General features: G+C 48.9%; 2 protein-coding genes across 3 annotated transcripts; one reads left to right on the forward strand and one right to left on the reverse strand.

The window, feature by feature from the left end:
* The first annotated feature begins 77 nt into the window (after positions 1 to 77).
* Positions 78 to 8,659, forward strand: LOC135804973 (inositol-trisphosphate 3-kinase A-like). Its single transcript, XM_065318953.1, has 9 exons — positions 78 to 1,348; positions 2,441 to 2,537; positions 2,714 to 2,854; positions 3,848 to 3,920; positions 4,442 to 4,496; positions 4,758 to 4,907; positions 5,385 to 5,486; positions 5,867 to 5,938; positions 6,650 to 8,659. The coding sequence occupies exons 1-9, from the start codon at positions 449 to 451 to the stop codon at positions 6,974 to 6,976; spliced, it is 1,917 nt and encodes a 638-aa protein (XP_065175025.1). The 5' UTR covers positions 78 to 448; the 3' UTR covers positions 6,977 to 8,659.
* On the reverse strand, positions 8,485 to 23,714 carry LOC135804974 (uncharacterized). 2 transcript variants are annotated; one of them, XM_065318955.1, is made up of 11 exons: positions 23,497 to 23,714; positions 22,714 to 22,820; positions 19,673 to 19,753; positions 19,052 to 19,191; positions 17,543 to 17,659; positions 16,575 to 17,173; positions 15,932 to 15,988; positions 15,284 to 15,334; positions 13,959 to 14,082; positions 10,939 to 11,146; positions 8,485 to 9,055 (listed from the first exon to the last, which is right to left on the reverse strand). In XM_065318955.1, the coding sequence occupies exons 1-9, from the start codon at positions 23,581 to 23,583 to the stop codon at positions 14,059 to 14,061; spliced, it is 1,263 nt and encodes a 420-aa protein (XP_065175027.1). In that variant the 5' UTR covers positions 23,584 to 23,714; the 3' UTR covers positions 8,485 to 9,055; positions 10,939 to 11,146; positions 13,959 to 14,058. The 2 variants fall into 2 exon arrangements, with proteins under 2 accessions (XP_065175027.1, XP_065175026.1); XM_065318954.1 differs by having other exon boundaries at positions 13,959 to 14,085.
* Positions 23,715 to 24,539: the final 825 nt, after the last annotated feature.

The raw sequence follows: 24,539 nt of genomic DNA on the forward strand, positions 1-24,539 counted from the left end.
GCTGTGCATGCAGTGTGGCATGTACATGTAGATCGGTTGTACTGAGTACATCAGCATGTGGCTGTTTCAGTATGGCTACCTTGCAAGCTTGGAAAAGACACACAGAGGATTGTAGGCAAAGCCAAAGCTGTTCTAAAAAAGCTGAAAGACGCCCATGCATACCAGCCTGTGGTCGCACTAGTGCTGTACTTACTGTAAGGCAGAAACGTTGAGAAGAAGAGTAGAGCTGTTCGTTGCTGGATACTGGGAAACTTGTGTAGTGCGAAATGCAGATTGAAAGTGATGTTTGTTCGAAAAACCTCGTGAGGTGCATAATTTGATGTGTTTGCAGCTCAGCCAAGCTCGGGCTCTGGCTCGTGAGCATTTGGAAGTCGTAGTTTGTGTCCGGGACCTGATAGCTCTTAGCGTTTGCTGAGTGTGGAGGTGCACATCCTCTCTCGCAAGAATTATGTCTTCCCCATCACCAGACGACGCTCAAGAGAAAGGAAATACTGAGGATAATTCAGCGAGTATGGACGTCTCCAGGAATCAGCGAGAAAACAGAATGGTCACGAGAGACAACTCTCGTTCGAACTGCGTTATTTCCATTCTGCCAGCTGACGACGACATTCCAAACACTCGAACAAGGGGACATGACGACAGGCCTGTACGGCGTCGCTTAGAAAATTTGAACCTCGGAAATAATTTGGGATCGTCTCACCGGCCGCGTGCTCGTTCCATGGTGGGACGGCTGCCGTCCGACTCGACGAGGTCGGAAACCGAAACGGCCAATGTTCGACGGTCCAAGACGATTGAGCTGGCCAACGAATGGGCATCTGACAGTGAACTAGACTCGATGGACTCAGACTCGTTGTCTTCGGGAACGCGTCTGACGCCGAGTCCACTATTGCCTATGGACGACTTGGATCGCGAGCGTAGTATTTCTCTGTCCGAACCGTTGACGGATGCCGGTCGGGAGCCTGCCGTCCATTACGCGATCGAGAATACTGACGGGCCAGTGGACAGCACTGCGTCTTCTTCTGATACAGTGGTCGCCACTGCCAGAAGAAGTTCTGATGCTGGTAGCGATGGTGCTGCTATTCCAAGTAGTGCTTGTTCGCCCATGGCACTGCATGCTGGCTCCAACTCTCATCTCGTGCTGTCCCCTGTTACTGCTCAGCAACGAAGCACGAACACACAGTTTCTGCATGTACCTGTGTCCACTGTGGGTGACTCCAGCGACTCTGAAGCAAGGGCTGTCAGTGACGACGCGTCCGACCGATCTGCGAAAGGATCGGCGTCCGACCTCTCGCCGAGTACCAGTCGCAAAGACCAGGGTGCTCAGCGGATACCGAAGATGGGAAAACGGGTAAGCATGGCCCCAGTAGACGCTGTATGGGCGCAGCGCTTCCAAACGCCATGCAGTGCGCACGTTCATATACATGTAGCTAGAAACTTGTAATGGCAAATGTGTGTGCGCGCGTGTGTGTGCGCGCGCGCGCGTGTGTGTGTGTGCGCGCATGTGTGTGCGTGTCTGCGTGTGCGTGTCTGCGTACTCGCTCCTGTGCGCGCGTGTACCAAGTTCATAGCGATGCTCTGCTTTACGTGAACCATAAAGAAATCACGTAGCGAACGTTGTCTGGGCTAGAGTCTACGGCTTCCCATGTTTTGGCTCCAGATCTCTATGCGGAGATAAGGTTCTCTACGTTGCAGCACACACAGAAAAATTGCGTACAGATCTTGTGCATATCATTCAAATTAACAAGAAAGCTGTCAAATTTGAAACGGGAAATTCCCAGTACACATTCCACATGGCTTCTTTGCATGAACGTAGAGCAGAACAGGCTTCTTACATGCTGCGGGAACGCGAAGAGTGTTCCCCGCGGATTCTCCGCATCGTATTCCCGTAACGTAGAGCAGAACACCGCTAGTGTTAGGTTGAACCGTTCTGGTCTCATTAAACCCGGTCCCAGTTTTTGCGGTAGAATTACTCTACCTTGTTTATCCATGCAATCTGGAGCCAGCTAGCTCCCCTAATTTCCAAAATGTGCATAGCTCCAAATCGCATGCACCTTGTTGGTGGATCGCCGATGATATGGCGCATGACATTGTCATCATAGTAGCAAGATGTCATGAGAAGGTAGAATTATACTTGCGAATGTTCATCAAACTCTTTGACCGGTGCACGGCTGGCAGTAGGCGCGACATGTCTGCAGCTGTTGGAGTGTAGGTAGCTGTGATACGAGAGTACACAGAAACTCCCTCTGTGAATGTGCATGTTGTGACTGATCCTTTGGTTGCGTCCCTTCGGATGTTGGGCGTATTTGCGCTTGGGTGGCATGTAATGTCACAATTTGAAAAGTGAACCACATGTGCAGGGTGTAGATGCTAACTTCATGTGCAGGGTGTAGATGCTAACTTTAATACCAGATAGCTGTTCTTCTTTTTATTATTGCTGCAGAAATGGAGTGTGATCCGCAAGGCTGTTATGACCTGGTCACCGTTTGTCCAGATTTATCGCCGCAAGTACCCCTGGGTACAATTAGCAGGCCACCAAGGCAAGTCCCAGCATTTGCACGTGTATTTGTGTGTGTATGTGTGTGCGTGCGTGCCTGTGCGCGTGCGTGTTATGTGCGTGTGAGGTGAGTGAGTGAGTGAGTGTACTAAGTGCAGGGTGTACAATACTCCGTTTATAAACACTAAGCCATTGCTGCCTGCACCGTGCCCCATGTAGGGAATTTCAGAGCCGGTGATAACGGGACGATATTGAAGAAAGCATGTGATCGTGAGCGAAACGCCCTGTCAAGCCTGATGAAGGATGTTCTCAAGCCGTTCGTTCCGACGTACACTCGTCAGATCGAGCAGGAAGGAGAAGGTAGGGTTGTTGTACCCAAGGCGATGCTGATATCCGTGTGTATGCGTCTAGGTTTTATGGTGTGGGGGTAATTTCTGTTGCGCATTGCAGCTTGTCATATAACAGGAGAAAAACGCACGCAAATTTCCCGTTGTCATTTCAGTGATGCGGTGATTTGGCACTGAACCTACGGTATGACAGGTTATCTATTATTCGTAATGTGAACAAAAAGCTTGACCGGGGGAGCTGTCTTATGAAGCAGAGATGCAGAGTTGGACACACCAATTTATGTACTCTTGGTACGCGGTATGTACTACGAGTCTGTTGCTGCGTGAATCGGCAGGTTTTCACTAAAATTGCACGAGAACTTACAGAGCAGCAGCAGGAGAAAAAGTTGAAAGAATCGTTTCGAACAGTTTCCTCGGAGACAAGAATGCAACGATACTGAGAAGAAGGACACTTTTTAGGCTCTTGAACATCTCAAAAGTTTTCACTATAATGTAGCATACTTTCATGCCTTATCATCAGGTGAAATACAGGCAAAACCCGATGAGCATGGACACCTCTCACCTCGCTGCTGTACTTCCATCCATCGTCCATGCTCATTTGATTTGCCTGTATTTCACCTGATGATAAGGCATGAAAGCATACTAGTGAAAGCTTTCGAGATGTTCAAGAGCCTGAAGTGTGTCCTTCTTCTCCGTATAATTTGTTTTGAAAGCGACAAAAACACAAACTCACGGAAAAGGTCGGCACTCGGCGCATGTTTTGCGCATACTTTGTATGACATGCGTCATGTTTTCCGGAAAAAAAAGGTGATGTCAGCCAAACATTCTGCCCTGGACCAGACCTGCTTCGCAGTTGCACACTTTTGTTCGTGTTCTCTCAGTCTTCCTCTGACCTATCCTCTATTCGACAAGTCTTTGGCTTGTTTGCAAGTACTGTACTGAGGTCTTGTACAGTACATGCAGTGTATTGAAATACCTGGTGTTATGTTCTGCTTGTCAAATACAGAGTATTTGGAAATGCAAGACCTGCTAGCAGAGTTTGAGCATCCCGCCGTAATGGACATCAAAATGGGTGTCAGGTAGGTTGTCATGGGGGAGAGGTGTCATTTCCGAGGTTGATGCCTGTGTTAGGCCAATGAGACCCCCTCACCCCTGCTGCTAAGCCTAAAATAAAATATAGAGTTGTTTGCAAGATTGGGTTTCTTGTTGAAAGAAAAGTCCATTGGCAGGTTTTGTCACTTGTATGTACTTCAGTATGTATGTGTGTGTGTGTGTGTGTGTGTGTGTGTGTGTGTGTGTGTGTGTGTGTGCGTGTGTGTGTGTGTGTGCGTGCGTGCGTGTGTGCGCGTGTGAGTGTGCGTGCATAGTTTCAGTCAGACTCCTGGAGAACCATGAGCATTCTGCCCACGAGCAGGTCATCTGCTGTGTGTGGTTTCCAATATTTTTGGCCTTATGGTGCACAGTTCTGTGACCTGTTGTTGTTGTTGGAGATCTGTCATTGTGTGCAGTCACACTTGCATCCTATGCTGCTCGGTGCAGCTGACATGTTCATTCTCATTTCTGGTCTTGCATTTTGGCTCTCTTGGCTGGTGTTGTGCAGGACGTACTTGGAGGAAGAGCTGACCAAGGCACGGACAAAACCCTCCTACAGATCGGTAAGGAGCAGAAGCAGCAGTTGTGCTACTGCTACATTATTAGTCCAGTGTATTTTTGTTGCAGAATAATGCAGCATTGAACCTTAAGAAGTATCACAGTTTCGCTTGAATTCATCGGTTGCCAGCATTTGTCGATGCCATGAAGTGAGGGTTTATCGTTATTATTTTGATCCCACTGTATAGGTTGAGGTGAGTGAAAATAATACCCCTTCTGAGCCAGTGTTTTCCGTAACTGGACGATCTGTGTGTCTCTGTATTCAGGATTTATACCAGAAGATGATAGCAGTCAACCCTAATGAACCGACGGAGGAGGAGCACGAAAGACAGGCCATCGACAAGCCGAGATACATGCAGTTCAGAGAGCGGTGCAGTTCGTCATGGTCTCTTGGCTTTCGCATTGAGGGAATCAAGGTGAGTGTTGGGTGGAATCTCCTGCTAATGATGCCGTATGGGTTTATGGGTTGAGTTAGGCTGGGCGTACTGTAATTTCTCAAATTTTCGGTGTAATTTTATTTTCGGTACTTTCGGTGCATCTGCTTCATTCCTAAAAGTTCAATAAACCGAACAAACACTGCCACACATAATCCAATAGGAAACTGCTTCTCTGTACCTAAAATTTCTGTTCACCTAACCTGGCCTTTTACCCTCATGCCGAAGATATTGAGCACCTAAAATTTCTGAAATTAGAGTAATTCTTGCATCATATGCAGTGTTCACCTCTTGGGCATTATGTTGAGTTTGGCAGTGTGCTTTGTTCAGATGTCGCAATTCAATTGATGTAGTTGTGGTATCCTTTGTCATCATTGGATGGTGGCTGGTAGGTTTCTTGCCTCTGCTGTACTGTACCGGGTAAATAGCCACGCTGTGTGTTTGTGCTCATCCGTACAGCTTCCCAATGAGGACCCGCGATCCGACTTCAAGACAATGCAGCACGAACCAGAAGTGGCCAGGGAACTGCGGGTCTTTCTACAGGGCAACAGAGAGCTTTGGGTGAGTGTGCTGCACCAATGTCGACTACGGCCTGATGTGTGCCACCAGTAGGGCATGTTCCTTGCGGAGGGTGGAGTGGAAACAATATTGATTCGCACACGGAACATGGCATGTACTGGTCTATGTTGGTCGTATCATCTTGCCATGCGTTATAGTCCTGAATTGCCCACCCTATTACTCACACCCACCCCACCTTAGTTGTTTTCTTGGTGCCTAGTCCAAGCAATGCAGGTGAGCTTGTCTGTTTGCAGGGTGGACTGCTTGAAAAACTGGTTGTGAAATTGAGAAAAATAATGTTCTTCTTGCAAGAGTGGTAAATTCGAACCATGTCGAATCGCAACGTTGTCAGTCCTGTTGCTTGTGTTCCGCGTGCCTTGCAGAAAAACTTTCTGACGCGCCTGAAAGACATCCGGGAGCACTGTCGGAGATCCGACTTCTTCTACTCGCACGAGGTAAGTGATCATCCTCATCAGACACTGGTCGGGGGGGGGGGAGGGGGGGGGGGGGAGACAGAGACACAGAGAGAGAGAGAGAGAGAGAGAGGTTTGCTGTGACAATGCACATGCACCCTTGGCGCTATGTGTAGTATACTTGTCACGGTATCATGTGTGGGTGGGGGCACTGCAGAGTGCAGTAGCAAAGCAACAGCATAGTGCTGCAGTAAATACTGTAATGCAGCTATGGACTGTGTATGGACTATCCCCGGTACACGTACAGTCAATAGTGTTTGACTCTGGATATCCTTTTTAAAGGAGCTTTCTATGGGGTCCGTTGACGCCGTAAACTCACATCAAGTGGCGTAGTGCTCCCGTTTCACGTTCCCAGTCCGTTTTAGTGACCAGTGCAGTGGCTTTACCAGTGTTCCATTGACCCTGTGATGTTGATGTTGTTCCCATCGGCTACATAGCTGCGCCAAAAAGAAAAAAACCCTGTGCTGGTGGAGGAGTATCATGACTAGTCACTCAGTATTCCGTTTGACAGCTGGGCAATGCATTGTAGTGGCTTCAGCTACAGCTTTCATAGTGCTGTTTTGTTTGGTTGCTGGCGTTTTCACACAGGCTATACGCTGGCATTTTGTACACAAACCGTTGCTTCTCTAATATTGCTGATGATTGCACTGTGCGTCCCTGCGCTGCGTGTCCATGCGTTTGTTCCTTCCCTAGATCATTGGCAGCTCATTGCTGTTTGTGGCGCAGCACAGTACCAATACGTGCGGAGTGTGGATCATTGACTTTGGCAAAACGAGTGAGCTACCCGGCGACCAACGGCTCAACCATGAGATACCCTGGGTAGAGGGCAACCGCGAGGACGGCTACCTCTGGGGGCTCAACAACCTGATCGACATCTGGTCACGTCTCAAGCCCGACGACGATGACACAGCCGCCAGTACACATAGTGCAGCAGAAGCTGCAGCGGTGGCCTCTTCTGGCACCGCGACGTCGGCTTGTGGCGGCGACACTGGGCAATACAGTCAAAGCGGAGCAAGGTAGCTCCTGTGAATAACACCTTTCACTGTCTGTCTTGAAAATAGCGGCATCGAAAGCTGCAAGTCTCCCAGTGCTTGCCTTGTCGCCCCATCGTTGAATTTGTCATCACCACCTCCTGTACTAGAGAAGCGGTGTAGCCAGTTACCTACCCGATTGATTAAACAGCTCTGAGAATGTCAACAATGTGACGCATCCGCCACCAGCAGCACCTCCGGAATTAACTGCAACACCGCTGGGTAAGCAAGAGAGAGCGTGTGTGGCATCGGACACACGGCCTCAGCTATGCGGTATGCCTAAGAACTATCTTGACTTCCAGCTACTGCATGTCCTACATGACTGTACTACCGCTACTGGTAATGGTTGGTCAACATGGGCATTCCAGTCAGAGGGACTGGTGTGGCTGATTGGGCGTACGCTGGTGCTGCCGACTCGGTCCCTGTGAAGATTGAGCGAGAAAGCGGTCAGTCGCCGTCTATGTGTGTTCTGTCAACATGCCATGGTTAGCTTGCCCAGGACGACAAGCTCACCAGCCCCACCAAACCTGTGGTGTGTAGTGTGTACGTTGCGTGATCCAACAGCCCTGGCGTGTACGCTGCTTGACCCAACAGCCCTGGCGTGTACGTTGCGTGATCCAACACCCCTGGCGTGTACGTTGCGTGACCCAACAGCCCTGGCGTGTACGCTGCTTGACCCAACAGCCCTGGCGTGTACGTTGCGTGATCCAACACCCCTGGCGTGTACGCTGCTTGACCCAACAGCCCTGGCGTGTACATCGCTTGACCCAACCACCCTGGTGTGTACATCGCTTGACCCAACACCCCTGGCGTGTACATTGCTTGACCCAACAGCCCTGGCGTGTACATCGCTTGACCCAACAGCCCTGGCGTGTACATTGCTTGACCCAACAGCCCTGGCGTGTACATCGCATTGCTTGACAGCCCGCAAGAGACCCTGATCACACCGTGTCGCAAAAGCAGCGTCCAGAATGGATTGCCATATCAACTCTCCGAATGGTCGGGCGTTTTGAGCGTCAAACCCTGCAGCGCCACTGGCGAATCGGATACATTGACGTTAGCGCTGCATTTCTATCGCCATGCGACCAGGGCCTGAAGCTGACATATCAGAGATATTTCTACTACTACTACTACTACTGCACACATGATGACAAGGAGTGAATTTGTGCCATACAGGTCCATTGATGAAATCGGGCGGATTTCAGAACCTCTTTTTAATTTTTTTTAAATAATCCTAGAGGACTTACTTCTATTTCCAAACGGTTTCTTACCGCAACAGGCGGCGGTCTTGAGTTACAAATTTTGATTTGCCAATTTGGATGGCGGGTGGTGCGCCTTTACCACGTGCGTGAACCCGCACTGTAGCAGCGTTTCTCCTCATTTGCTTGTTGGTAGCAGTACGGGTGCACGACGTCCCCGGCATCAAACGACTCCATTTCTCTTGGATTTGCTTTTGCATGCCTATGGATATAGCTTATCACAGCACGAACTTCACAGTTAAGATATTCGTCAGTCACATCATAATTATACCCATGTTGGGTTTCAATCAAGCAATACCATTTTCAGATTATTCGCAAAATCCGGAGACACATCACATCATGAAATGCATTTCAGACAGCAGGTACTGCATGTACCTGCATGTGTACAATAGTATACGATTCGAAAGCAGTCATTACTCTTTTGCGTGTTGCTTGAATGTCACCATTGCATCGGTGGAGGCATGATTATGATTGGTTACATTGCGACCAGGCCATGTATTCTGACGATTTCTGAGAGACTGAACATAGAGATAAAGCAGAATGATGGCATGCCAGTAGGTGAGTTTATAGGCTCACGAAATGAAAGTGATCCGGACCAGTTTTAACCAGTGCCAACCAGTGTTTCTCCTCAACAATCATCATGACAGCAGCAATTGCAGTTTTTTTGCTGGTTTGCTTCAAATATTTGCTGCGTTTGTAGTAGCTGCATTCCCCGGCCGGCTGAGTGTGGAGCAACAGCATGTAGTAGAGTAGAGTAGCGACGTTCAGCAGCTGCGCGACCATAGCAATGTCCGGTGGTAACTTCCTTCCTGGTGTACACAGACACACAAAGACACACAGTTGCAACAAACATACCAGACAGACCAGACATACCCGCACCGGTACATGGTCTATAACGGTGGAAAACCACTAGGATCCGCAAGCTAGCCCTAGCCACTCAACGGCTCAATGCTGGTGTGCTGCATTGTGCCAGGGTCTAGCTTACGTACTGCCGGAGTATGTCCAACAGCACACACGCTGCAGCACTACATGTGCCATGTGCCATGTAGGGCTAATACTGACAATAGGGAGTTTTAGCAACTCGTAAACGAGAACGAAAACGAAACGAGTGAGACCCATTCGATATGCATGATGCACGTCACTAATTTCCATAGTCGATATGCGCTAGCACTTTTTGTGCACTGCAACTGTGCGCTAAAATGCATACCAACAGGAGTTCGGATCCTGTCCAGGACTACAGCGTGTTGTAGAGGAAATCGAAGCAGTTTGGCGCAATCGTCGCGGCTGAGCTTGTCTAACCCAAGCCGAGGAAACTTCACAAATCATGCCGCTCACCACGATCAATTCATCCAGTGCAAAGTAAAGCAGGACTATTTCGTCCTCATCGATGGTCTTCTCGCCGTACGCCAGAAGATGGACACGAGCATCGAAATCATCCACTAGCAAAAGAAAGCAACAGCAAGGAACTTCAAGTTGAAGCTTCCCTCTTCTCAAATCATGCCCGGCTTTTTGAATAATAGAGAGGTTCCGCATAACGTAATTACGTTAGTAAAAAACGTAGTCGATCTACGGAAAGTCTTAGGTAAACTGCATGCGCATCTGGGTTCCGCCATACGGAGTTTTCAAATCACGTAGCTGCCCTTGGCAACTCCGAACGCGGCAGTGTACGACCAGACCGACCTGGGGAGAGAGTCATAAATTTGTACCCCAATCCACTTACGGACCAGCTACGTTATCAGAGCCCTATCTACGTACTCTCCGTAGACAACTTTCCGTAGGTGAAGTGCAAACTCGCGAATTCACGGGTTTTTCCCGCCCACTAACGTAAAGTTGCTCAACTTTACGTAGTGCGGAACCTCTCTAATATCTCCACCCCGCGCGCGCGCTGCGCTGGTCGATGAAATAAATCAAAAGAAAGGACTCGTATGCCATAACGAATCAACTGCCCTTGATTCGTACAGAACGAGCTCCGATTGCGGAGCGAAACGAGACTCGAACCCAGGCATCCAAGTCGACCACGGACAGGGAGCCCTACACATACATTGCGTATATGTGTAGGCTCCCTGACCACGGACTCGTAAATCTACTCGTTTACAAGTTACTAAAACTCTCTAATGTTTCAGTGACGTGTGCATACCTGCTGACGATAATACAACGTATAACATGTACACGCCTGCACTAGTGCCAGCCAGCGTTTGCCAACTGGGTAGGTATCTCGTCCAGTTACACAAAATAATTAATTGCTGGCACTATTCACACTTCCTTTTTAAATATACTGGTGAACTGTTTTTGTCGCACGGAGACATGATTGATCACAAGGAGATGAGCTTCGGCGCTCTGGCTGATGAGCCTCAATACTCTGGCTGATGAGCCTCAATAGTAGTATTAATATCAGCAAACCGGTTGCCGTGTGCAGATACAGTAAAACCTGTACTTACCGGACCCTGAATCAAGCGGAATCCTGCCCGGACCGGACAAATTTTCATGCACGGACGGGGTGCCGTAGAAATCTCTCTGCAACATACGGAAAACTGTCGAACGTGGAAAGCGGAACGGATTTCATGCACCAAGTCCACTTTCTTGCTCCCTATCCTCGCTCACCAACCTACTATCTATCGTGCGTACGAGTAATTTTGAGCAAGCTACCAGTGGTTCACACTCAGTCACAGGGCATACCGAGGTGCACACTCACCATTAGTTGGCTCATTGGTGGGATAAGCGGACACAGCGCAATGTGTAGCAATATCCTGTGGAGTGGGAGCATGTGGTGTCCGAGTAGGGACTAGTCCAATGCATCACATGACCGTGAAAGCATCCTCCTGTTCATGCCGCAGCCATTCCAAAGAGCTCCAATCAGCCCCAGTCAGCCGGTCGCTGAGAATAGCAGTGCCTGGTCACAGCTGTCATGCACATACACACCACACACACACACACACACACGTATGAACGAACGCACACACACGTACGAACGCACACACACACGTACAATGTAAAAGTGTAAACACATGGAAAAGCGAAAGCAGGCATTTTTCCTAGCTTTCACAAAGCTACAAAGCTAAGGTACTCTTGTCCTGCAAGAGGTGATCAATACGAGAAGATAAGCTTATAAGTTCTAGGGCTGAAACGATCATTCAATAACTCCTAACGATCAACCAATATCATAAACGATCGATATACAGTCAGACCTCGCTTATCCGGTCCTCGTTTATCCGGATCCCTCGCCATCCGGAAGAAAATCGCTGGTTACCGATGTGCAGCATATGTTATGCATACAACATAACCGGACCTCGCGATCCGCATACCGGTGCATGATTTTGTGTACAAACTGGTTGAAATGTGTACAAAAAGCTTCGTCGTATCCGGTTGCATGTGCCTTGCAGAAGCTAGAATCAGGGAGTTGTACAGGCAAATGAGGTCCTTGACCTGCTGGGTGCATGTGAACAGCACTCAGTTGCATGCACTTGTCATTTTCTCGCTTGTTTTAGATACTGTGCACGCTAGTTGTACTGCATAGGACCCGTCTACATGTATGTACGATGTCATTGCTTTTGATATGCCACATGCATATACAGTATGTGTGTTCAGTTATCCGGTTCCCTCGCCTATCCGGATATTTTTGTGGAAAACAGATGTGTGCGGTTAAGCGAGGTCTGACTGTATTGGTTTTATCAATTCTTGTCGGCTCTACCCGTGTACTTCGAACACCAGTTTATGAAGAAATTCCAAGATACATTTGCTACGTTAGAAATTTGTGGCTCTGCACTGTTGACATCTGGCTGGCTTGTCAACATGAACTAGAAAATTTCATGTTTCTAGAGCGAAGAATCTTGTCATCATCCTCTGGAAACTGCTCTTATCTCCGACCTCTCCACAACAAATGAACCGAAAAGACAAAGTCTCCTCTCCCGATCCCTTTCAAAGCCACAAATCAATATTACTGTGCTTGAAAGTACATGATTGTACTCGTATTCGCTATCGGATGGAGTGCAAGGGCTAGAATGCGGTCACTAATATGCAGGCATAAAAAACCGTTAGCACTCGTTATGAACACTAATGATTATCGATTGCACTCTTAACGATCGATATGCGAGTTATCGGTATACTCTAATTTCAGAAATATTTGGTGCTCAATATTTTCGGTATGAGGGCAACAGGCCAGGTTAGGTGAACAGACATTTTCGGTACAGAGAAGCAGTTCCCTATTGGATTATGTGTGTTAGTGTTTGTTCGGTGTATTGAAAATTTAGGTATGAAACAGACGCACCGAAAGTACCGTAAATAAAAGTACACCGAAAATTTGTGAAATTACAGTAATTGTTTCAGCCCTACTTAGGGGTCGTCGCAAAAGTTTTTTTGTCGTCCCTGAAACGAACATGATTCATTTGGGGGGGGGGGGGGGGGGAGGGGGTGCGAGCCAAAATCGCAAGTCGACCGACACTGTACATACGACATGTACATGCATGCGATTTTCGTCATCCAGCATAGCAAGCTGTGTTCGTTTTAGAGGGAGGGGAGGGGTCCAAGTACGAAATGAACGATGTTCGTTTCAGGGACGACAGAAAACTTTTGCGATGACCCCTTATAACATAAGTTGACAATGGCAAGAACTTGCCATGAAACTCCGAGTAACAACCGAAAAACCAAGGTTCCCACCATTGTCAACTTGCATTCTAGTTATCAGGTTCGGGAGGACATGGGCCCCTTCCTGCTGCACTGTGTGAAAGCACAGGAAAGCAACCCCTTTTAAAGTTTTCTACAAGCAGTATGCCCATCAACGTGTGCATGAGCGTGGCAATGCTTGCAAAAGCAGCGATCCAGAGTCCATGACCAACAGTACGCAACTGTGATTATGCGTCAATGTGTGGCGCCATGCTACCTTCAGTGCATCACTTGCCTGCACACATACACTCAAATCTACAATCTCTAGGACCAGCCCAGCCACACTCCCACAGGGAACGCATGGTGTTCGATTTCCACAGTGCACAGATAAAGCTGGATGACAATGCAGGCAGCATACCGCGCAGCTGGTCCATAGAGAAGAGATCCTACAATGTAGTTGCATACTCTTGGTTAAGGACTCTTGCAGTGATCAAGTACTTAGGCTGTAGGCGTACCAGATATGAGATATTTATTGACACTAAAAATTTGGGGCGACACGATCATACCAATTTCTCAGTAATTACTCATTAGGAAACACACCGAGCACGCGAGCACGTGTTTTATTCGTTACGAGCTTATCGGAATAAGACTATTGTTAACAGTACACGTGCATGATGACGAGTGTAAAAAATAAAAATGCATGTCACGCATGCCCATGAGAGATGCACTAAGTGACAGAGACAGCCGCCAGACTATACATCAACCACCAGAACACTCATCATGTACTTCAAGTGACTGCGGGCAGCGCATGCCATCCGTGCGCCGTACCTGTCACCAACACTTAGTGTCACAGTTTAAGCACATAATCACCACAGGCTCACACAGTACACATAGTGCACGTGGCAACAACAGCAGAAGAACAGCCCATAGCAGTACACTGCCTAGAAGGAAGTGCTAGACTATTCACAGTATTCAGCTATGCACCGTCACCTTTCTTCTAACACACAAACAAAAGCAATGCGCTCACAACTCCCATGAAAGCATCAGCACAGGCCACTAGCACACAAAGCCGATTGATACACCGCCACACTGAACATGCATGGTGACCCATACCTGAAGAGCTGTGCGGCAACCGTTCAAGGGACTCTTCTGCAGCCGGCCACCTAGGGGATTTGTGGGACAGCAGCCCAGGTTTCTACAGCAAGCTCAGCAGCTAAATCCGCCGCCGCTTCTTACTCTGCTGCAAGTCGGCACGAAAAAGTCAAGTCAAAAAAGACAAATCAAGTTAGTGTACGACTCGTACGGCTTCATGTAAAACAGGGTGGTGAAAAAACACGTCATGTGTGTACATGTGTTAGTGTATGTGGTCACATAAAAACAGGGGAGGAAAGAACACAATGTCATGTACAGTAGAACTCCCCTTATCCGGGTTGCAGGTTGGGACCGGGCACTGCCCAGAAATAGGAATTGGCCGTAACTCAGAACATACACATACCTATTTGCATGCAAGTAAACACTTTTTTACGCCAATCAAAAGGTTTTGGGAGCGTTTTTTCGTTGAAAAGCCGGTTATTGTGACTCTAGAGAGGTCACGAAGAGATGCAAGGTAGACGGGGTGCCCGGACCTGGGCAGTTCGGATTAGGGGAGTTCTGCTGAAGAACGTGAAGTATAAAACTCGTTGGATAAAACATACCATGGGAACTGCAGTAATGACTTAGACGACCCTGCACTATGCTACATTAGTCCTGTGGCCTTGAATATACAATACTTAGACGACCCTGCACTATGCTACATTAGTCCTGTGGCCTTGAATGTACAATACTTAGACGAGCCTGCACTATGCTACATTAGTCCTGTGGCCTTGAATGTACACTAACTCAGTTACAAAGGGAAGCTGTTACGGCCCTGTAATAGAGGTACGTTATAATGAAGCTCACAATAGGTTTGAGATTTCAATTTTTACCAAGTCGACTCAGTACAATCTCAGGGTCACCATTTCCACTGTCAAACTACGCGAGCATGACTAGAAGAAAAAACCCCAAAGCCAGCCACCACGGATGCCCAGATTGGCTGGATCTCTGAACGATACGCCATTACTAGTTGGCCATTCTCATCGCATGACAGCCAGCAGGTTAGAACTCTGAGTTACAGCACTTGTCAAGCATGGCTGTACCTGCCGGTGTGAAGTGGCGCAAACATCCATTCATGACGCGTGAACAGATACACACATGCATCCTCCATGCCGAGGGAAAGGTACATAACGAGAGAGCTTGGAAGCTCAGGGCCCTACGCTATGCTATATAAGTATGCATGTACACATGTACCCCCCCCCCCCCCTCATTGCTGGCAGCATAAGTTACTTCAGAGAGCTACATACATGTACACTATAGGCAGTTTGCAAAGTAAGTACTTCAAGTAGGAGTTGTTCAGCGCTTACCATGCCCATTTGCTTGGCCAGGTCCGTGGCTGTGGAGCTTGGGCCGACGGCCTGCACAGCATAGTAACACGAGTGTGCATTGTGCACACATTGTAGAATGTAAATAGGCGTCGTGGAGATAACAATCTTAAATATAGCGATAAACAATGGACAAATTGCGCATTTTTGTATTGCCCATCACTACATTGTATAATGATCTCTGCCACAGCACTAGTAGAACCACTGAACAGCCGTGTGCGAGGCCAGGTTCTCCACCACTATACGCATGTAGTGCACATTGTTATTACACGTATCATAGAAATGCAGTTTCCGTTAGGAGAGTATTACAGACCAAGTATGTCAGGATTGTGCTATGCTAACAAGTAGCAAAGACAGTTTACAAAAATTCACGGTTCGCGTGGAGACTCGGTTAGAGACCAAGTTGTCCGCATCTGTGGGAACGTCACCACCCTCAAGGATTACGGCACAGACACAGCTCGTAATGCAGTGTGAGGCGAGTAGATCAGATGCAAGCGTGAGTGTGACTTTTTGAACCTTTGCTTGAGAGTATGCTAGAAGTACAAATTTAAACAAGTGCAACTTCCCGTCATGCCCCTACGGTGTTCAAACTGCACAACAGCGCCAAGGGCATGCAACATCTGCGCTCACCTTAGCCATTCTGGAGCGGATGGCCTGCACAGACGTGTCCACAGATTCGCCGTTGTCCTGACAAGCACACAACACATCACACAACCACGGATTAGGCTGCCAGTGCGTCTGACAACTACAGACTGCAGGTTACAGAGCACAATGTGCAGGGGCATAACAACCAGACAACAATGCACACAGCAATGCACATGGATGGAATACTACTGGACCACTGTCGGCATCACTAGTACAATAATGCTCGCTGCAGCTCAAACACATCCATAGTTCCATACACATGCATGCATGCCTGTATGTACACACGCACACACACACACACACACCTCGCCCACACACACACACCGGTTGTCTCTGCATTATCAGAAGCAGAGCTTCAGTATCTGCAAGAGTGGATTACAATCAGGACACCAGGGAACCAGACACGGAAGCAAATATGGAACTACGTGCTCCACATGCTGCACAGGAGGGTGTCCCAATTACAAAATTCAGCAGAACTTTGATTTTGAAAACAGTTGAGACTGAAGCATAATGTTCCAAGTGTGCCGAGGGTTGACGTGACTGTCCTTGAGAGACTAACACTTTGGGAGATTCTACAGCACACAGTTTTTACATGAAATTCACAACAAGTCACAATGTATGTGCATACCTTGCCTCTGCTGTTTGTCCGATTAGCAGATGCAGTGCTGCTGCTGCTGGTAGCTGGCATGGTTTTACTATGCGAATCACGAGTCAGTGACGTGGGTAGCCGGGGTCCCTGGACAGCACCCAGGTTCTGTGCTGCTGTTTCAAGCGAGTACGCTTCCACTGCTGGAGGATGCAGCGGACGTGGATTGGCCCAATTCGGGTCCATGGATGGATATTGAAGAGCTTGCGGATGAGAAGGCGGCGGCACATGAGAATGCCGATGGGGCTGATATCCCGGGCTATGAGGTGGCAGAGGTGGAGGACAGGCCGCATGGTTAGGAATGTGAGGTGCACGACTGACGGCAAGATGACAGAACGGTGCTGCTGCATACGGCATGGAGCCCACTCCGTGTGCACTCGAGCTCCAGCCTCCGGGAGTTACGTGTGGAGGGGGAAAGGTAGTGGATGACGCCGGCGGTGGCGGTGGTGGTGGCGGCTGCATTGGTAGTCTGCTCCATGCTTGTGGAGGCAGTTGCTGCTGTTGTGTTTGTGGTGGTGGCCTTGTACTGCTTGTTGACAAAACTGTGGCCATGGCAACATGGCCAGCTTCACGACTAGTGCCTGCAAGAACAACACGTTGGCAATATTGCCAAAGAGAAGGAGCAGTCAGGGAAGCTGTTATGTAAAGAACCAGGTTATGATAGCTCAAGCTGAATTGTTCCTTTGCATCCACTTGTTAGAAACCCATGCATTCGTGCCTAAGGAACAAGTCCTGAACATCTACAATACATATTCAATTCACCTTGGCCAGACAGGTACATTAATTATTACCTTCAGCTACACCTAAATTAGGCCACAAAGATAGTGACACAAATAACTAACACCGCTCACCCCCTCCACGCACACACAGACATACACGTACACGCACACACATGTACATACACACATACATACACAAAAAACCTTCAGTTGGCGACGAATGTTACTCACACGCAGTACTGGCTACTGTTGGCGCTGCTGGTGGCGACACGGATTGTCCCGTCTTCGCTTTGTCTGCTGAGCTTGTTGGCTTGCCACCACTAGCTTCCCCACGTTCTCGTTCCAAGGCTGTATCAACACAGCATTATCAAATACTTCCTCCGCGTCATCGAAATTGTCGCAGTTTGACTAGTGACTTGTCACTTGTTACTGCAAACTCCACAAGCTAAGCCATTCAAAACTTATTACACAGTATGATAGTCTGAAGACTAGAGTAACGTTCCAGGACAGTTGGACTGAGAGTTTTCATGCAGAGATGAAGTCCTCGTCGTCGCTGATGTCAATGGACGCAAAAATTTCGTTCCGAAATATTTCAAGGAAGGTTGAAAGTTGGTCGCGCCTCATCTCAAACGCTTTGACTTTCTCCACAGGACAAGAGCTGCTATGCTTGTCGTCTGCTAGCTCTGGATGATTTCTACTTCACCACCAACGAAGCCTAGTAAGAATACACGATCGTTGCGAGGTCGGTTGATTACCGTCGGCGAAATCACCTCGATCTTGAAATGAACTTTTTTAGCCGTGGCAGGCCCATTTATTTTAGCTGTGTGGCCACAGCTCCTGCAGGTAAGTGTACTATCACTCACGTCCAGCGCGCCCTCTTTTTCAGCATCACTGCCCGGCCCTGATTCAGTGGTATACCATGGTACGGCACCTGCGCGTGCATCACTAGCACTACGTGTAGAGTCTACACGGCTCTTGCCGGTACGATCATGTACTGAGTGTCTCGGCCAGAGCGACAAATTTTATCGCTGTTGCAGGGGTTTAGTTTGCTGACCCCTCGATGTTTCTCCAAGCGCTGCCACTTACTCCACGAAGTCATACTCACCCCAACTAAGGTAAAACAGTGATGAGGCTTGAGTGAATGGCCATAAGCACGAGAAATGTGCCGGCTGCAACGCCTGACTGATCTCATCGAGTCGAAATTACCGTCGCAGCGACATCAGCGAAGAAATTGCGTCTAGTTCAAAAATTCCAGCTTCCAATAACAGAAAATAGAACTTTGCCGTCACCCTATACTGATGACCATCGTCTATGTCCAATTCCTTGCCTCTGGTACGAGTGCTGGTAAGTAAATACCCCGTTTTATATCAAAAGTCAAACTGCGACAATTTCGATGACGCGGAGGAAGTACAAAAACTGCATTGTACATGTACTAGGGAAACAAAATATAGAAGACTCCCATATACCACGATGACGTCACATCACCACAACATCCACACCACAATTCTAAAATAGTACAGTAATCTGCAATCAGCCACAATTCACAGCAACCATATACTAGTAAGCACTAACAAGGAAAATAGAACCATGTACTTGGAAGTATCCCCGTACAACTTTCCCTGTAACAGTCTTCCACATTCTTCCGCAGATACGGCTAAACGCGGTGGACAGGGGTCGGCAGCCGCCTGCTCGTTAGAACTATTAGTTACAAGACAGAAGAGGCAGCACTTGCATACGTACCAGCGAGACGGCTAATAACATCCTGTCTGCGTTGTTGAAGCTTGGCCCGTGTGTCATCGACTGTCTCCTGTTCCGGGGCGTAGGTAACATGTAGCTGACTGCCAAAGAAGGAACGATTGTCCAGTTTGCGCTTTGCGATCCTGCAGCCGTCAAGACCAAGCATGATAACAATGGCATGAACACGTACTTCATCAATACAGAGAGGCTATGATACACTTGACGTGGACGTGAACGAGAGTGGCTGCATACTCAGATCGACCAGTCACATATTTTCTGTTATTGATGCAAAAAGCCTTTGATTTGAGTTCAGCGTAATGTTGAAGTTGCTGTGGCTCTACGTTATGGAAACGGGACGCGAAGATTCCCTTGATTACTCTTTGCATTCCTATTCTGCTCTACGCTCGTGCAAAGAAATCACATGGAATGTGTACTGGGAATTTCCCGTTCCAGCAGCAGAATCGTACACATTTTCTTGACGTGTGCCGCAACGTAGAGAATCTCATCTAAGCGTAGAAATTTGGACCCAAAAGACGCGAAGCAGTAGACTCTAACCCAGTAGGTTTGACGTAAAGAGACCGTCTCACAACTACAATAGACTGTACATGTATTGATGTGACTCACCTGCCTGCAGAAATGTTCCGGAAAACAACAAGGAATGCTTCCGTGAATTCCTCGCGCGGATAGTCCTCCAGGCGCTTGCAACTGTATCATCCGGGAAAACGGGAAACGAGAACAAAGAAAGCAGCCAGGAGCCACTCAGCACCAATATTCTGTTGGGTCCAAAGAGCCTGTGACCAATACATTACACGTCCTGCATGTGTGCCTTGCACCTCCTGGATGGGCCACTGTGTGCCTTGCACCTCCTGGATGGGCCACTGTGTGCCTTGCACCTCCAGGATGGGCCACTGTGTGCCTTGTACCTCCTGGATGGGCCACTGTGTGCCTTGCACCTCCTGGATGAGCCACTGTGTGCCTTGTACCTCCTGGATGGACCACTGTGTGCCTTGCACCTCCTGGATGGGCCACGGTGTGCCTTGCACCTCCTGGATGGGCCACTGTGTGCCTTGCACCTCCTGGATGGGCCACTATGTGCCTTGCACCTCCTGGATGGGCCACTGTGTGCCTTGCACCTCCTGGATGGACCACTGTGTGCCTTGCACCTCCTGGATGGACCACTGTGTGCCTTGCACCTCCTGGATGGGCCACTGTGTGCCTTGTACCTCCTGGATGGGCCACTGTGTGCCTTGTACCTCCTGGATGGGCCACTGTGTGCCTTGTACCTCCTGGATGGGCCACTGTGTGCCTTGTACCTCCTGGATGGGCCACTGTGTGCCTTGTACCTCCTGGATGGGCCACTGTGTGCCTTGTACCTCCTGGATGGGCCACTGTGTGCCTTGTACCTCCTGGATGGACCACTGTGTGCCTTGCACCTCCTGGATGGACCACTGTGTGCCTTGCACCTCCTGGATGGGCCACTGTGTGCCTTGTACCTCCTGGATGGGCCACTGTGTGCCTTGTACCTCCTGGATGGGCCACTGTGTGCCTTGTACCTCCTGGATGGGCCACTGTGTGCCTTGTACCTCCTGGATGGGCCACTGTGTGCCTTGTACCTCCTGGATGAGCCACTGTGTGCCTTGTACCTCCTGGATGGGCCACTGTGTGCCTTGTACCTCCTGGATGGGCCACTGTGTGCCTTGTACCTCCTGGATGGGCCACTGTGTGCCTTGTACCTCCTGGATGGGCCACTGTGTGCCTTGTACCTCCTGGATGGGCCACTGTGTGCCTTGTACCTCCTGGATGGGCCACTGTGTGCCTTGTACCTCCTGGATGGGCCACTGTGTGCCTTGTACCTCCTGGATGGGCCACTGTGTGCCTTGTACCTCCTGGATGGGCCACTGTGTGCCTTGTACCTCCTGGATGGGCCACTGTGTGCCTTGTACCTCCTGGATGGGCCACTGTGTGCCTTGTACCTCCTGGATGAGCCACTGTGTGCCTTGTACCTCCTGGATGGGCCACTGTGTGCCTTGTACCTCCTGGATGGGCCACTGTGTGCCTTGTACCTCCTGGATGGGCCACTGTGTGCCTTGTACCTCCTGGATGGGCCACTGTGTGCCTTGTACCTCCTGGATGGGCCACTGTGTGCCTTGTACCTCCTGGATGGGCCACTGTGTGCCTTGTACCTCCTGGATGGGCCACTGTGTGCCTTGCACCTCCTGGATGGGCCACTGTGTGCCTTGCACCTCCTGGATGGGCCACTGTGTGCCTTGCACCTCCTGGATGGGCCACTGTGTGCCTTGCACCTCCTGGATGGGCCACTGTGTGCCTTGCACCTCCTGGATGGGCCACTGTGTGCCTTGCACCTCCTGGATGGGCCACTGTGTGCCTTGTACCTCCTGGATGGGCCACTGTGTGCCTTGTACCTCCTGGATGGGCCACTGTGTGCCTTGTACCTCCTGGATGGGCCACTGTGTGCCTTGCACCTCCTGGATGGGCCACTGTGTGCCTTGCACCTCCTGGATGGGCCACTGTGTGCCTTGCACCTCCTGGATGGGCCACTGTGTGCCTTGCACCTCCTGGATGGGCCACTGTGTGCCTTGCACCTCCTGGATGGGCCACCGTGTGCCTTGTACCTCCTGGATGGGCCACTGTGTGCCTTGCACCTCCTGGATGGGCCACTGTGTGCCACTTACTAGTACTAGTTACTACTAGTTACCACTACAGTGAAACAGTTCAGTAAAACGTAGTAGTACCTCCAGCGGGCAACACACAAATCAGTACTGTATAGCCAAGGGTACTGTATGTCCAAAGTCCAATTACTGGGAAAGGACTCGCGGAGTCCTCAAAAAGTACTTCATATCCGACACACAGGAAAAGGTATGTTATAACCAGTACACATTGTCATATACTCGTACTACATGCTGCACTGCTTCACTGTACATGTACACACGGACAACTCGAACAACTCGACTACAGTAAAACCTATCAAGGCGACCACCTGGCCTTGAGCACTACTGGATTCAGGACCAAAGGATGTCATTTCCACTGAATTTTCCAGTCAAACGCCCATGGATAAGGGGGCCACCTGCGCACAGGGACACCATGTGTAACTGTAAGGTCACCCTGAACAGTCTCCTTAGACAGGTTTCACTATATGCTATGTTACCTGATTCCGGAATACTAGTACTGCTGTGTATGCATTCACAGTGACTGCAGGGCGGGGGGGGGGGGGGGGGGGGGTCTGCATCTACTAGTACCCTACTCCAGTGCAGCAGCATGCCATGCAAACTGGTTACCCGACGAGCAAGTGTAGGGTGTGCATATGTAGCTAACGGTCTTGACCAACATACTCCGTGTAGTGTACAGCAAGTGACTGTGTGCATAGTGTGTGTGGGGGGGGGGGAGAAAGAGGGAGGGAGGGAGAGAGGGAGAGGGAGAGAGAGAGAGAGAGAGAGAGAGAGAGAGAGAGAGAGAGAGAGAGAGAGAGAGAGAGAGAGAGAGAGAGAGAGAGAGAGAGAGAGAGAGAGAGAGAGAGAGAGAGAGAGAGAGAGAGAGAGAGAGAGAGAGAGAGAGAGAGAGAGAGAGAGAGAGAGAGAGAGAGAGAGAGAGAGAGCATGCGTGCGTGTGGAATGAATGCCATTCTCTCTATCTACACTATGCTGTACCTGAGTGAGCTGAACTGGGTGCAAAGCTGTGTAAGCTCAGTGTCAACATTAATCGCCGGCACGTTGAGAATGAGCAGGTAGCGCGACTCTTGGTTTACCGTGTATGCCTGCAAAATAAATCAAGCAGCCGCACAAAGGGTAAAAACCACTAAAACCAGGTGGCATTCCATCGCCCAAGAGCGCTCAAGACCCACACAGGGCGGAGCTTTCCTCACGTACGGTGATGGGTAGGGAGCATCTTGATTTCTACGCTGTTAGGGGCGAAACTGCCATTTAGCGTGCATGGCCTATAACATTACACGGGTATTGACTATTGTTGTGTAGGACATGGTTGCTACCGTATATAAATGAATTAAAATGATTAATTTTGGTGGTGGTGGTGGTGGGGGTTGCAATAAACGGCAATGGCCGGCCGTCCCTCAATAGTACACTGAACCATTTACACCTTGATTTTATACGCACGAGAATCTGCACGAAAACACTCAGAATTGTCGGTAACAGCTAAACGATTTCCATGGAATTTCCAGTGCAGCTTGGCTGAATATATTTAAAAAAATGTGAACTGAACTTCGAAACATACGTAGTAAAGAATGTCTAACTAAAGCAGTAGCTCGGACGAGCTCCTATATCCTACCAAAAACTGAAGCACAATGACTTGCTGGATAGACATTTCATTCTAGTACACTACGGACTCTAACGAAAGCAGTCAGATACCAGTACGCAATACAATACTTGGGATAAACCGATTAGGAAAATAGTAGAACATGTGGAGTTGTGTCTCACCTTCACCGCGCGTTCCCATCTCGCTTCTCTGTAATTTGGTCGAGAGGCAGACACCTCAGATTTCTGGTGGTGTGGCCGTTTACGCATGTCGTTATAATACAAGACAGCAGCAGCACAACCAGTTTACCAAGTGCATGTACAAAGTACAATCTGAAATAATTGGTGCCAAACAAATCTCGAGCAAAATCATTGTGCAAACGCCACGTGATTTTTGGGGATTTTTGAAAAATGCCAGAAAATGCCAGAAAAATCTCGATCTCGCAGTACGAGTTGATTTGTAAAAATGTTACATGGCATTATTTATTATTTTACAAATCGAGTAAAATATCACTGTTGAGGACGATTGCATTCTTCCCATGAAGTGTTTAGCGGAATTGTTTTCTTCCACGGCCTTGTGAGATGTCAATCATGGATCGAAATTCGTGAATTTGTGGTCAATGAGGTAAAATATCCCTCAATGGATGCTTGAAGGACGTCCAAGAGCCAGCGAGAATATTCTACGGCAGGTGGAAACCCTAGGCTGGTCACCGATGCCAGCATTGAGTCTGTCACACCGTCAAAGTAGCAGGGCTGAAGAAGAGATTAGCCAAAAAGGTGAAGGTCAGAAACTGCAATTTTGACAAAAGGTGTCTTTCACTCACCTATCATGAAAGGTGATTCAAATCCAAGTCCGAAGCTGCTGATGCTTATGGCATACAGGTTAATAATTAGCTGTTCAGTAGAGCTGCGTATGAAACTCAGCTTGCTACCTCAGAAGTGCTGGTAGAGATTCACGATGGCAAAGTGCAAATTCAGGAAATGCGGCATGAATGTATGTTGGGTGTTGACGGCAGAGCACCAATTGAGGTTGGTCTGCAGTCTTTTTCCAACACAGAAGTATTATGAATCAGGTGAAGAAGTCACTGCACTTGTCTTGGAGAGTATGGAAGCCCCAACATTGTCAGTATGTGCCGGTTAAATGCACTGTGGCCCAGATGCACAAAGGCACCCTGTCGTGGGACGGCCGGCGCGCATCATGGTTGGTATTTTGCTTAGTGTGGTTA

The sequence above is a fragment of the Sycon ciliatum genome, chromosome 1 (assembly GCF_964019385.1).
Source record: "Sycon ciliatum chromosome 1, ocSycCili1.1, whole genome shotgun sequence".
Lineage (NCBI taxonomy): Eukaryota > Metazoa > Porifera > Calcarea > Leucosolenida > Sycettidae > Sycon > Sycon ciliatum.